We start from the raw sequence: 14,425 nt of genomic DNA on the forward strand, positions 1-14,425 counted from the left end.
AAATGTTAACAAAGGCATATAGTGAGTCTGCTATGAGTAAAGCAAGGATTTATGAGTGGTATAAGCGTTTCCAAGATGGCCACGAAAACGTTGAAGATGACGAACGACCTGGACGCCCAAGCACATCAACAACCGATGAAAACGTGAAAAAAGTGAAAGAAATGATTATGAACGATCGCCGAATCACAATCAGAGAAGTCGCTGATGATGTTGGCATATCAGTTGGCTTATGCCATCAAATTTTTTCGAATGTTTTGGGTATGAAACGTGTGGCAGCAAAATTCGTTCCAAAATTGTTGAATTTCGAACAAAAACAGCGGCGAATGGAAGTTGCTCAGGAGTCGCTAAATGAAGTCAATAACGATGCAGAACTACTAAAACGTGTTATGACAGGTGACGAAACATGGGTTTACGGATATGATGTCGAAACTAAGGCTCAATCGTCCCAGTGGCGGCATTCTGGATCGCCAAGACCGAAAAAGGCTCGACAAGTGCGGTCGAATGTGAAGGTTATGCTCACTGTGTTCTTCGATTTTAATGGCATAGTGCATTATGAATTCTTGCCACAAGGTCAAACAATCAATAAGCAGTACTACCTACAAGTTCAACGTCGTTTGCGTGAAGCAATCCGAAAAAAACGCCCGGATTTGTGGCAAAACAATTCATGGCTTTTGCACCACGATAATTCGCCTGCTCACACTTCATTGCTTGTTCGTGAATTTTTGGCCAAAAACGAAACTGTAACGACGCCTCAGCCTCCATATTCGCCAGATATGGCTCAATGTGACTTTTTTCTATTTCCAAAAATAAAGAGAACATTAAAAGGCCGTCGTTTTACAAGCATAGATGACATTAAAAGCGAATCGCTAAAAGAGCTGAAAGCTATTACAAAGATCGAGTTTCAAAAGTGTTTCGACGATTGGAAAAAGCGTTGGCATAAGTGTATTGTATCCGAAGGAGACTAGTTTGAAGGCGACAACATTAATGTAAATGAATAAATAAATATTTTTTTCATAAAACGAAAATTCTCGTTATTTTTTGAACACACCTCGTACTCAATAGAAAGGTTGACAACTAGACAAACGGAAAACTCAAGCGAAAGTGATGCTGTCATAATTCACCAAAAACATTTCATTCGGTAAAAAATTGATTTTTTCAAAACTTATATTACGATATTTAATTTATAGATATTGAAAAAAAATATTTAAGTATCAGATTATTTTATTATCTTAAGTTGACAATAAACACTCTGTCGTATATTAAAGTATAAGGTACCCCTTTACCCCTTCACAAGACACCATTGTTTATCCTTCAAATATAAGAGAATAAAATATACAAAAATATATTTCTTGCTTCACTAGATTTTATAATCTAGTTTTTTCAAGGCTATCAATAAATTATAAGTATATATTATTGTATATTAAAAATGTAATATAAATAAATTAAATTTGTAGTTACGGTCGAGAGTATGCTGATCCTTACCTGAGCCATGGAATTGGTCCTGTCACTGGATATGGGGTAAGACTTTTTACAATTTTAAACAAATTCACTATATTGATGTTCTCCATTAGGCACGAAAAATTGTACTTATACATCCTACGTTCTTTATAGTATAATCTACATATGATGTATAAAACATTTATAATTTGTACAAATTTTATTGATCTTCAAAATATTTCGTAAAATCAACATATTTCAAATATGCTTGAAGCGAAATAAAAATTTATATATTTTGAAAGCTTTAGTTTGATCTGAACTCAAAAAAGTTCGTGACAAACCATATCACATTATTCTAAAATAACAGACTGACATTAAAAAAAAAAACCAAAAAACGCAATAATATATTTTCGAAGATATTCAATACGTTGAATCTGAATCTGGTTTTAGCATTTATCCATCTGTCAAAGTTCTCGAGATATTCTGTATAGATGTCTAAAGTATATATTATTTAATATATTCGAGGTTACCTAATATTGTGAATAAATTTTTTTTTCTCAAAAATTAGTCAGGCTATCAAAAAATAGCACTCTTCCCCTTTAAACATTATTTTTTTGAATTAAAGGTTTTTTTTTTAAATAGAGATATCATTTATTGACGTTAATGTAAATGTAAATGTTATTTTAGCACACACAGTTTCGCACCAAAATTAAAATTACAGGTTACAAGGATCGGGGGTTAAGGTAATTGGGATTCAAGGGTCTTGGGTTATATGGACACAGGTTACAGTAGTTGAAAGTTAAGGCAATTAGGGTTCAGCGGTCTGGGGTTATATCATCACAGATGACATGGATCAGAAGTTAAAATAATTGGAGTAGAAGGGTCTTGTTTACTTGTTTACGAGGTCTGTTCGGAAAGTATCGGGTCTACATTTATATCTCTACGATAACATTATTCTTCATTATCGGACGAATGGAATCCTTCAAAATAATTCCCACTTGATTGAATAACATGGTCCAGATATGTTTTTACTTCTCGAAACAGTCCTGGAACTAACTTTTAGGATTTTGGCCTTGAGTATGCTCGTTGCATTATTTTCAACCGTCGTTTTGTCATGGAATCACTTTTTTTTTGAGTGGTTTTTTGAGATTTAGAAACAGCCAAAAGTACGAGGGGAGGTTAATAAGTCTTTAAAAAATGACGGAAAAAAAAGTTTTGCGTATGTAATTTTTTTTATTTTTCAACATAATCTCGTTTAAGGTCGATACATTTTATTAAACGGCCTTCCAGTTTTTTTAAGCCATCAGGAAAATATGATTTCTGAAAACCCTCAAAATAGGCATTTGTTTCGGCGATGACTTCTTCATTCGACGTGAATCGTCCGGCAAGCCATTTTTTGAGGTTAGGATATAAGAAAAAGTCATTGGGAGCCGAATCAGGCGAAAATGGTGGATGGTCAATTAATTCGAATTTTACATCGTTAATTTTTGCCATCGAAACTGCAGACGTGTGAACTCGAGCATTGCCTTGAAGAAAGAGGCTTTTTTTTTGTTCAAGTGAGGACGTTTTTCTCTGATTTTTTTCTTTTAGCTGACCTAATTATGATGCATAATATTGTCCAGTGATCGTCTGGCCCTTTTTCAAGTAGTTGATGTAGATGATTCCATACGCATCCCAGAAAACCGTGGCCATAATCTTGCCAGCTGACTTTACTGTCTTTGTCTTCTTTGGGGCTGGTTCTCCTGCGGTAATCCTTTATTTGGACTGTTCTTTGGTTTCAGGAGTGTAGTGGTGTACCCATGTTTCATCTATAGTTACGAGTCGACGCCAAAAATCTTCCGGATTACGACGTATACGTGCTAAAAGAGCCTCAGAGGTGACCACGTGGGTTCATTTGTTTTCATCAGTGAGCAAACGCGGCACCCATCTTGCTCATATTTTTTTCATCCCCAATTTTTCATGCAAAATTGAAATGATTGTACCCTTTGATACCCCTGTGGCCTCGACTAATTCTCGCAATTTTAATCTTCTATCACTCAACGCCATATCGTAGATTTTGTTGACCATTTCGGGCGTACTCACTTCTACGGGGCGTCCTGAACGAGGTTCATATTTTGTTCTTGTACGGCCGCGTTGAAATTCATTTACCCAGTTATAAACAGTCTTAAACACAGGGGCGGACTTGCCATGAACGGCGTTCAACTCAACTGTGATTTCTTTTGATGTAAGGCCTTTGAAATGAAAATGTTTTATCACCGCTCGAAACTCTGTCTTTTCCATTTTTCAAATAAACCTATAACTTTTTTTTCAGCCAACGCTCACAAATAAACGACTTTATGAATCGAGCTGAAACTTTGTATGATATTCAGTTAGTAGTATTGCTTGCCAAAAACATCATAATTTAAGCGTGACGAGTGACATCTCTTAAATTTTGTAAAGACTTATTGACCCCCCTCGTAACAGGAGGCTATGTCGGGAGGGACTGTACGGTGGTTGCCGAAGCAATGCGATACTGTGTTTACTCAGAAACTGCCGTACAAGATTTGATAAATGCGCAGGCACATTACCGTAACTAAGAAGTCAGTCATCACTTGGTCAAATGTGCGAGTGTACATATTCTTCTCATGGTTTCACGTAAACGTTTCAAAATTTGAAAGTAATATTTTTTCTTGATTGTTTGATTTGTTGATACATGTTCCGTTATACATAACATCTTTACAATTAAAAAAACAGTCATCATTGACTTAACATTGCTCCGACTTTGACGTTCTTTTTTTTTGTTTTGGCAATCGAGAGTGCTTTTCGTATGAAAACTGTTAATTTTTTTTCAATACTCATAAATCCGTGATTTATCACAAGTAATAGCCTTTTTAAGCATAGTATCATTATTATCGACCATTACTAAGTTGTCATGAGAGATTTCTAAGCGAAATTTTTTTTTGCTCTGTTCTGAGCAATTTCGAAATGAACTTCGCACATACGCGTGTCATTTGTAAATTTGAGGTTAAAAGTTACTAAATTATAGATTTTTGTATCTTCTTATTCCCACACAGTCATACGACAATCTTGTTCGATCGCAAATCGCTCCCGCTCAATATTATTCAATGGCCAGAACGAGAATCACTATCAAAAGAAATGCGGACTCCTTTGAAACGATTACACCACTCTTTTATTCGTATTTTACTCATACACTCATTTGCAAAGACCTTCTGCATCAGCTTCTAAACTCGTTTTTCGAAGTTTTTTTATTTATTTAAAGAAATTTTTTTATTACTCCAAGTTTATTTGCAATCTGCCTCACGTATTGAGATAACAAGCAAATGTTGTTGCTATTAAACATATATATATATATATATATATATATGGGACGTTTCACGTTAACCGAATCACCTGCGTACCCAAAATTTGTGTTTATGGATCTTGACGTTTGAGGTATCAAAATGTATGTTTGGACAAGAATTTTCACAATTTTACCGGTGAAATTCAAAATTCAATATGGCGGCTACAATATGGCGGCCGAAAGCTGGAAAAAAACCGCGTGTAAGGCATAAAAAGCTTGCAGAAAGAAAAATGCGAAACCTATCGTGTCATTTTTTGGCTCAAATTGTAGCTTAGGGATACCCTTTATTAGCTGTTGGAGTTGGATGAAAAAATCCAACATGGCGGTTCCAATATGGCGGTCGAAATTCACTATGGCGGACAAATTTTTAAAAATCAACAAATTTATACCAAATTCGATATATGGGGGTTTTTAGGGTCGATGTTCACAAATCCGGGGTCAGATTTACAAAATTCAAGATGGCGGATCCAATATGGCGGACGAAATTTTCAAAAATCAACTGATTGCCCTAAAATTCGGTATATGGGATTGTTAAAGTTGCTATTCATAAATTGAATGTCAAATTTGGAATTATCCCGTAATTGGCACTGTTGGTTCCAATATACGTAACTGACTCATGGGGTATTTAATATAGCCAGACGATCACTTGCCGGCTACGCTCATCGTAATGCGGTAGAGAGGTTTCGACGTATTCTTTCCTTTGTAAGGAGGTAAATGGCCAAGGCGATTTAGTCGCCGGGTCATTCGTCCTCTCGCCTTAGTTTAAGTTGTTCTGTATATGTGCGCGTGATGTAAACTTTATTGTAACCGATTTTGTATTTGTTTGTCTGAATAGATTTAAGTTGTATGTTCCAAGTAAAGAAAATTATTTATTCGTTCGACCTATCCTCTCGTTCCCCGATTGTTAAAGAGCGAAAGTGCCTCTCTTACTCTCCCCTTAATAAATTAGTGACGTCAGTGCCGAATAAGGCGCTGCCCCCGTTACAAATTACAAGATAGTAAGCCTCCTTCTGACTCACATGAGGCAGAGGAGGATTCAAATACTGCTGATGATCTTAAAGACATTTTAACTGGACTTAAAAACAAATTTAATTCTCTTCCATTACGTACGAGTATACTCACTATTTTGTCTGAAAGATATATATATATATATATATATATATACGTAGAATTGTCGAGGAATTTGATACATCTTATAGGAAAGCACGTATATCCAAACAGTTAAAAAAATCAGCTGGGATTTTGGCGTCTCCAGTTGCAAAATCTAGAAAAACTTTACCGCCAGAAACCATAAAAGCAGTTATAGATTATTATGAAAACGATATTAACAGCAGAATCATGTCCAATAAAAAAGATACTGTAACTGTTCGTATTGATGATAAAAAGACAAAAAAACAAAAAAGATTATTACTAAATGATATTAAAAATCTTCACATAGAGTTTAAAAAGAATTTTCCTGAATATCCGATTGGTCTTACCAAATTTGCCGAGCTCAGACCAAGGTGGTGTGTACTCGCAGGATCCGCTAGTACGCATAATGTATGCGTGTGTATTATACATGAAAACTTCAAAGCGATGATTGACGCTATTAATCTAGAAAATATCTCTAATGGTACTCTCAAAGATTATAAAGACTGTATAAATTATGTTCTTTGTAAGAATCCGACAGAAAACTATTATTTGGAGCAGTGTGATCTTTGTCCGAAAATTCAAAAATTCATAGACTACGTTGAAAATGTTATGGAAGAGAATAATATTAGTCAAGTAATCTTCAGTACCTGGCAGGCAACCGACAGATATACACTGATAAAGCAGTGTCTATCAACGCAAGATTTCATTGAAGTTCTTTCTTCTGCATTGAAAAAGTTGATACCTCATCACTTTATTGCTAAGCAATAGTCTAAGTTTATTGAAGAAAAAAAGAATAATCTTTCAGCTGGTGAAGTGCTCGTACAATTAGATTTTTCAGAAAATTATGCTTACGTTGCTCAAAATGCCGCCCAGCAATTTCATTATAATAATGATCAATCTACAATATTTCCAGCTGTTGTTTACTATAAATCGGAAGGTGAATTAAAACATTTTAGCTGTTTATCGATGTCGGAGTGTACTAAGCACGATGCTGCTGCTGTATACTTGATGCAAAAAAAACTTGTACCTGAAATCTACAAAGTCATACCGAATGTTAAAAAGATCATATATATCAGTGACGGTGCCAAACAGCACTTCAAAAATCGTTATCAGATGGTTAATCTAATGAACCACAAGATGGATTTTGGAGTGGATGCTGAATGGCATACTTCCGCCACTGCTCACGGAAAAGGAGCTCCAGATGGCGTCGGAGCCATTGTAAAAAGAGAAGCTACAAGAGCGAGCTTGCAAGTTTCAGAAAATGAAGCAATTTTGAATGTTAAGAGCCTCTTTAATTGGGCTAATAAACGAGAATTTGGCATACAATTTTTCTTAATTCTAAGAAGGATCATGAAAAAGTCCTTTCAGTTCTGAAAGAGAGATTTGATAAATGTCCAAAAGTTACAAAAATCCAATCATCGCATGGATTCGTTCCGAATACAGATAAAACTCTATCTGTACTAGAATACTCTCATGCAAAAAAACTACTTGCAAAAATTGATTATAATTACAAATAAGTTGATTTTTAAAAATTAATAAGCATCCTGATAGTGAGAGGCAAGGGGACTCACTAAAAACAAGCACCCCAAAGGGAGCAGAAAACTACTACGTCCACGTCGTTGTTCCTGGGTAGTGCTAAGAGTAGCAATTTTCACTAAAAATAGTGGTCTATACACTTACATCCGCCACATTGAATTTTGCAACCCCGAAAATCCTAATTTACCGAATTTGGGTGCATCGATTGATTTTTTTAAATTAGGTCCATCATCCTGTATCTAACATCTTCAATTTTGTACATCCGACCACAGATTTATGAACAGCGATCCCAAAAATCTCCCTATAACGAATTTAAAAAAAGTCGGTTAATTTTTAAAATCTTGTCTGCCATATTAGTTCCGCCATCTTGAATTTTGTAAATCTGACCCCGGATTTGTGAACAGCGACCCTAAAAACCCCCCATATATCGAATTTGGTATAAATTTGTTGATTTTTAAAAATTTGTCCGCCATAGTGAATTTCGACCGCCATATTGGAACCGCCATGTTGGATTTTTTCATCCAACCCCAACAGCTAATAAAGGGTATCCCTAAGCTACAATTTGAGCCAAAAAATGACCCGATAGGTTTCGCATTTTTCTTTTTGCAAGCTTTTTATGCCTTACACGCGGTTTTTTTCCAGCTTCCGGCCGCTATATTGTAGCCGCCATATTGAATTTTGAATTTCGCCGGTAAAATTATGAAAATTCTTGTCCAAACATACATTTTGATACCTCAAACGTCAAGATCCATCAACACAAATTTTGGGTACGCAGGTGATTCGGTTAACGTGAAACGTCCCATATATATATATACACTAAACAACAGTAAACAATAGACTTATGACTTTAAATATCTGTAATTCGATTTGGATAATTTCATTTGGTACAAATCGTGGGGCCCGTATTATATTGCGTAGGACTTTCGAATGAATTTTTTCCAGGATCTCGGTATTCGAGTTACAAGCAGTACTCCATAGTTGAATAACATATATGCAGATTGGTTTGAGTACAGCTTTATATAGGAGCAGTTTGTTTTCAATTGACAGCTCCAATTTTGTTCCGATGAGTCAGTATATTTTCCTACATTTTAAATACTATTTACATTTAGTAAAAATATGTTTTTTTTATGTAAGTCTTCATTCTAAGTGAATACCCAAATTTATTACTTAATTGTTTTACGGAATATATTTATCGTTTAATTTCATAGGAGGACAGGTATCTGTTCGAAGTGTGAATGTCGTATGTATTAATTTGGTTTCATTTACTATTATTGTCCAGGAGTTGAAATAATTATGAAGGTGTATTTTTATGTAGCTTTTTAATATTTTGTTGGCTCTTGTTACCTCTTAATGTATTATTGAAATTGCTATATCATCTACAAATATTGCTGTCAAGATATTAATAGATTTTAGTATGTCCGAGATATATAATAGATATAGTATTGAACCTAGAACACTGCCCTGTGGTACTCCTGCCTTTATTAACTGACGTTTTGATACGTTTTTATTTATTTTGACTCGATAGGCTCTATTGTGTAGATAAGACTGTAATCATCCGTAGTGGGGCTGAGGAAAAAATTCCTTGAGATTGTGTAGTAGCCCTTTATGCCAAACCTTGTTAAAAGCCTGGTCAATATCTAGAAATATATCAGTGCAAAGTTGTTTATCTTTGATGGTTTTCCTTATAACAGATACTATTCTATTTACTTGCTCAATTGTGAAATTGATACACCTAAAATCGAATTGATGGTCAGGGTAAAGTTTTTTATTTAATATTCTTGAGTTAATTCTAGCTAGAATTATTTTTTCCAAGATGTTGAAAAGTTTTGATGAAAGGCTAAACTATATGACGTTACCAGTTCTAGTTCTTTACTGAGTTTATGTATTAAAATAATCTTTGCTAACTTTCCACTGGGAAGGAAAATGGCAGAGACGCAAGTATGCATTGAAAACAATTGTCAGGTATCTTATTGTAATTAAGGGTAACAGTTTGATAATTTTTCCTGTGATACGTTAAGAATCGAAAGCTTTTCTATTCTAATTATTATTAATAATTTGTAATACTTCCTTTATTTTAATCGTTTTGATTGGTGTACTGTCTTAGATGTTAGAGCCGTTTAATAAGATTTCTTCTTCTTATAAGATTATTCCTTGGTGCGGCTTGAATATTGTACTGAGATGATTTGCGAACGTTTCAGCTTTTTTCTCATCCGATCTTATCTAGTTACCACCACGTTTTCTGATAGGCGGTATAGATGTAGTTAGTCATCTAACTCGTTTAGTAGTTTTCCATAATAAATAATCTGCTGTTCTATAGAAATTAAGATTTGAGATAATTCTGTTTGAGTTTTTTTCTTTATACAGCATTTTCTTGAGATCTTTGGATGCTCTATTTACTTTAGTTTTCTCTTGACTCAGTCTAGTTATCTAATACCTTTTTCTTAATGGTTTATTTTCTTTGATTTTTTGCATTATTTTAGTAAACGTGATTTGCTGTGTTTTATTTCTATTTATTGTAGTAGAGCATTTCTTAATAGTTTCAGTAGAAATTACGTTGAGTGAGTTAATACTGCTTTCTACATTATTAGCTGTTTTAAGAGGAACGTTGCGCGTTATTCGTTCCTCTATGTAAAGAGCATATTTTTTCCAGTCGACTTTTATGTTATTTTTTACTTCATTAAATACTTGGTGGTGTAGAGTAATTAGTACCGGTGAACGATCTGATGATAAATATAAGCATGATGACACTTCAAAATAATTTTTGTTTATACCTTTTACTATAGTAAAGTCAATCAAATCCGGAAGCTTGTTTACGTATATCTCGTATATCTGTAGGCCAGTATGTTGGTTCTCCAGTGGATATCGAAATGTAGTTATTTTTTTGTCGCATTTCATAGAGTATTTCACATAGCCTCTGTATGCTGGAGTTGATGATTCTGATTCTCACCACGAATGTTTCGCATTATAATCGCCTTCTACTTTAAAGAGATTTCCTAGTGTGGTGAAAACATCGATCTAGTTTTCTTTTGTAATTGTTTTGTTTAAAGAACAGTAAACAGCTTATATTGTTATCGGTCCGTCTTTATCTTTGATGATTACACTAGTAACTTGTAAATAGCTTTTACTAGTCTAAGTGTGGATGTATTGATTTATTTTTGTTTTGATTATAATCGCAGTACCTCCGTGTGCTTTATTAAGCGGGTGATTAGTTTTATGTATAGGGTCGTTTGGTATAATAAGATAGTTTTTTTGTAAAGTGTGATCCTGATATTAATGTGATATTTATATTTTAATAGATTAAAAATACTTTTAATTCAATGAGTTTCTACATAAGGCCATTCGCTTTCCAGATAGTTTACGTGAAAGTAGTTTTAGACTACTCACATTAGGATGTGATGACCAAGCCCGATATTTTCCGGACAGACTTCGTAGATTGAAATTTAGTTAGTATAATGAAATATAATAAATAATAAATTACGAGGTGTGTTCAAAAAATACCCGGAATTTTTAAATTTCGCGGGTCTGGAGAGTCCGATTGTCAAAAATTTTTTTTATTGTGTTGATATACATGCCCCTGAAGTATGATAAAATTTTCAGCTATATTCACTGTTTAGTTTGTCTGCGGTAGTCGCTAAGGTTTGACGTGTTTTTATGAGCTCGGCGATTTTCGTTTTTTAAAAGAAATGGATCAAAGAATTTGTATTAAATTTTGCGTAAAAAATGAAATAAAGTGTAACAAAGTGTGTGAAATGTTACAAAAAGCCTATGGTGAGTCTGCTATGAAAAAAACAAGTGTTTACGAGTGGTATAAGCGTTTCCAAGATGGCCGCGAAGACGTTGAAGATAACGAACGCTCCGGTCGACCCAGCACGTCAACAATCGATGAAAATGTGAAAAAAGTGAAAAAAAATGGTTCTGAATGATCGCCGAATCACAATTAGAGAAGTTGCTGATGAAGTTGGCATATCAATTGGCTCATGTCATAACATTTTTTCAAATGTTTTGGGCATGAAACGGGTGGCAGCAAAATTCATTCTAAAACTACTGAACTTTGTCCAAAAAAACAATCGCATGAACATCGCTCAGGAGCTGTTAAACGACGTCAACGACGATCCAAAGTTTGCTTGAAAGGGTCATAACTGGTGATGAAACATGGGTGTACGATTATGATGTCGAAACCAAAGCACAATCGTCCACCTGGAAGCATTTAACGTCACCAAGAGCGAAAAAAGCACGTCAAGTTCGATCAAGTGTGAAAGTTTTGCTTACAGTTTTCTTTGACTGCAGGGGCGTGGTACATCATGAGTTCTTATCACAAGGTCGTACGGTTAATAAGGAGTATTACCTTGAAGTTATGAGACGTTTGCGTGAAGCAATCCGAAAAAAACGCCCCGATTTATGGAAATATAATTCATGGCTTTTGCATCACGATAACACCTGCTCACTCGTCGTTGCTTGTTCGTAATTTTTTGGTCAAAAACAATACCGTAGTCGTGCCCCAACCTCCATATTCACCAGATATGGCTCCGTGTGACTTTTTCCTGTTCCCAAAGTTGAAGAGACCCATGAAAGGACGGCGTTTTTCCTCGATTGAAGAAATAAAGGCCGAATCGCTGAGAGTGCTCAAGGACATACCAAAAAGTGAATATCAAGAGTGCTTCGAAGATTGGAAAAAACTCTGGCATAAGTGTATTATATCTAGGGGGAATTACTTTGAAGGGGACCACATTGATGTAAACGAATAAATAAATATTTTTTTGGAAAAACGATAATTCCGGGTACTTTTTGAATACACCTCGTACAAAAAAATACATGAGATAATTAATTAAAGCGGTGATGAAAATAGTTAATATAATAATGAAAGATAATCGTAAAATACGAAGGTTGTTTAATAAGTTCGCGATTCTAAATAAAAAAACACTATTTATTTAAATAATTTTAATTTATTTTTTAACATAGTCCCCTTTTAACTCTTATTATAGTAATAACTCTTATTATAACTCCCCTTTTAACATTTATTATAGTAGTGCTTAAGTATTTTTATGCCCTCTGAAAAGTAATTTTTATCGAACTGCTTAAAATGCTCATTTGTCGCGGCAATCACATCTTCGTTGAATGAAAATCTTTTATGCGCAAGCCAAATTGTCATGTTAGAAAACAAATCTGGAAAATAAGGTGAAAGAGGAATTATTTCGTAGCGTAAATCAAATCATTTGACCGTTGCAATGGAACTCGTGTGAGCTGGTGCATTGTCATGGTGAAAAAGAACTTGTTTTTCGGCAGATAGGTCCGCTTTTCCTTCAGTATATCATCAAATCGGTCAAATAATGAGGCATAATATTCAACTATAATAGTACTTCCACTCTGTAGGTAATCGATTAATATTATACGACTTTAGTCCCACAAAATTGTAGCCATGACTTTTTTGGCTGATTGTACCGCTTTCACTTTTTTTGGCGCAGATTAACCTGGCCGGCTTCAAATTTTCTACTGATTTTTCATTTCTGTATAATAATGAATCCATGTTTCATCAACAATAACGTAAAATTGCAAAAACTCCTTTGAATTATGTTGAAACAAGCTAAAACATTGTTCAGATGTAATCACACGCTCGCTTGTTATAAGATGTGTCCAAACGCAGCACCCATCTTGCAGACAACTTTTTTATGCTTGTTAGAGGTGAGCAAGGGAAGGGATGATCAAGATAAGTAGACTGAATTTTAATATTTTCTTCTAATAAAAATCGGTTTACAATGTGACAAAATTTTCTCGTTGTCACCAATTCTTTTGCGAGGTAAGTGTGGCACTTTCGCTGACGGAAATTGAAAGAGAAAAGAGAGGGAAGGTCAATAAATAAATTATACAAAGACAGAAATAAAATTAAACTTATAAGCTATTCTTATTAATAACTATTCACATTAAACATACGCGCGCATAATATAATCTAAAATTATTGACTAACTAACGAAGAAATAGAACAAAAGAAACTACTTAGTATCATCGCAAATAAACGTATCACGGTCTTTCCTAACTAAACAATTATTAATCACGCACTTATCCTACTTATAAATTTACTTACAAATTACGCAAAAATCAGTACCGGATGCATTGCCCGGCTCGTGAGCGCCTTGAAAATTCACCGGTCGCAACTACCACCAATACAAATTAAAATTAAGCGCAAACCTCTAGATAGCCGGCATGTGAATGCCTGGCTATCTTATTCAATGCGCACCGGTCGTCGCATCACCGGAGAGAGAGTGTAGAGAGAAAGAGAGAATCAGAAAAGAACAAAGAACCTTGACCTCGTTGTGTTGCTGCCTACTCGGTCGAGAACTGCAATCGGTGAGGTTGTAATCCCGGAAGAGCTTCTGTAGATGGCGGGGTCGCTTTCTGAGGAGAGCTGCAACCACGGCGAGATCTCTGTCCTGGGAAGCAGTAGAAGCTATGGAGGCTGCTGTTCCGGAAGACTGTGTTGGCTGACAAGGCTGCTGCCCTAGAGTTGTCTAACAGGAACGACGATAAGTTGGTCACTGCTACTCTGCCAATCAAGGGTGTTGACTTCCAATACACTCTTTCCTGGCTCTCTCTTCCTTTCTCACTGCTCGAAACTGGAATGGACTCGCGCACGCATTTTTCTCACGCTGATCGTCTCGCGGCCGCTCAGCGGCGCTCGCTCCTATCCCTTCCTGACCTATTAGTTAGGCTGCACACGACGCGTCGCTTATCGGTCACGCGTCGCGTGCCTGCCTATCCCTGCATAGGCCTAATGCTCACTCTCTCTCTCTCTCTCTCTTTCTCACTCTCTCCGCGCTCCTCAACTTTTTCTGCGCTCAACTCCGCTGGCCCGTCCTTGGCGCTAAAAGAAAAAGGCCGAGTGTTAGGCGGATACTTTAATGCGCCCAACGTTGGTCACCGCGCCTTGCCGAGTGGAGAAGGAGGGAGAAACCTAGACGAGAAGACGGCGCACGGCCTGCTCTCGTC

The 14,425-nt window shown here is 35.6% G+C and overlaps 1 protein-coding gene across 2 annotated transcripts in view; it reads left to right on the forward strand.

Annotated features, from left to right (window-relative positions):
- The window catches only part of LOC131667681 (RNA binding protein fox-1 homolog 2), a 796,162-nt gene that overhangs the window by 759,106 nt on the left and 22,631 nt on the right, over positions 1–14,425 (forward strand). For both annotated transcript variants that reach the window (XM_058941279.1, XM_058941288.1), the window contains one exon: positions 1,455–1,518. In XM_058941279.1, coding sequence (XP_058797262.1) covers positions 1,455–1,518 — 64 coding nt within the window. The remainder of the gene's footprint in view (positions 1–1,454; positions 1,519–14,425) is intronic.

The sequence above is a fragment of the Phymastichus coffea genome, unplaced genomic scaffold, assembly GCF_024137745.1.
Source record: "Phymastichus coffea isolate CEN01 unplaced genomic scaffold, Cenicafe_Pcof_1.1 PCOF00005, whole genome shotgun sequence".
Classification (NCBI taxonomy): domain Eukaryota; kingdom Metazoa; phylum Arthropoda; class Insecta; order Hymenoptera; family Eulophidae; genus Phymastichus; species Phymastichus coffea.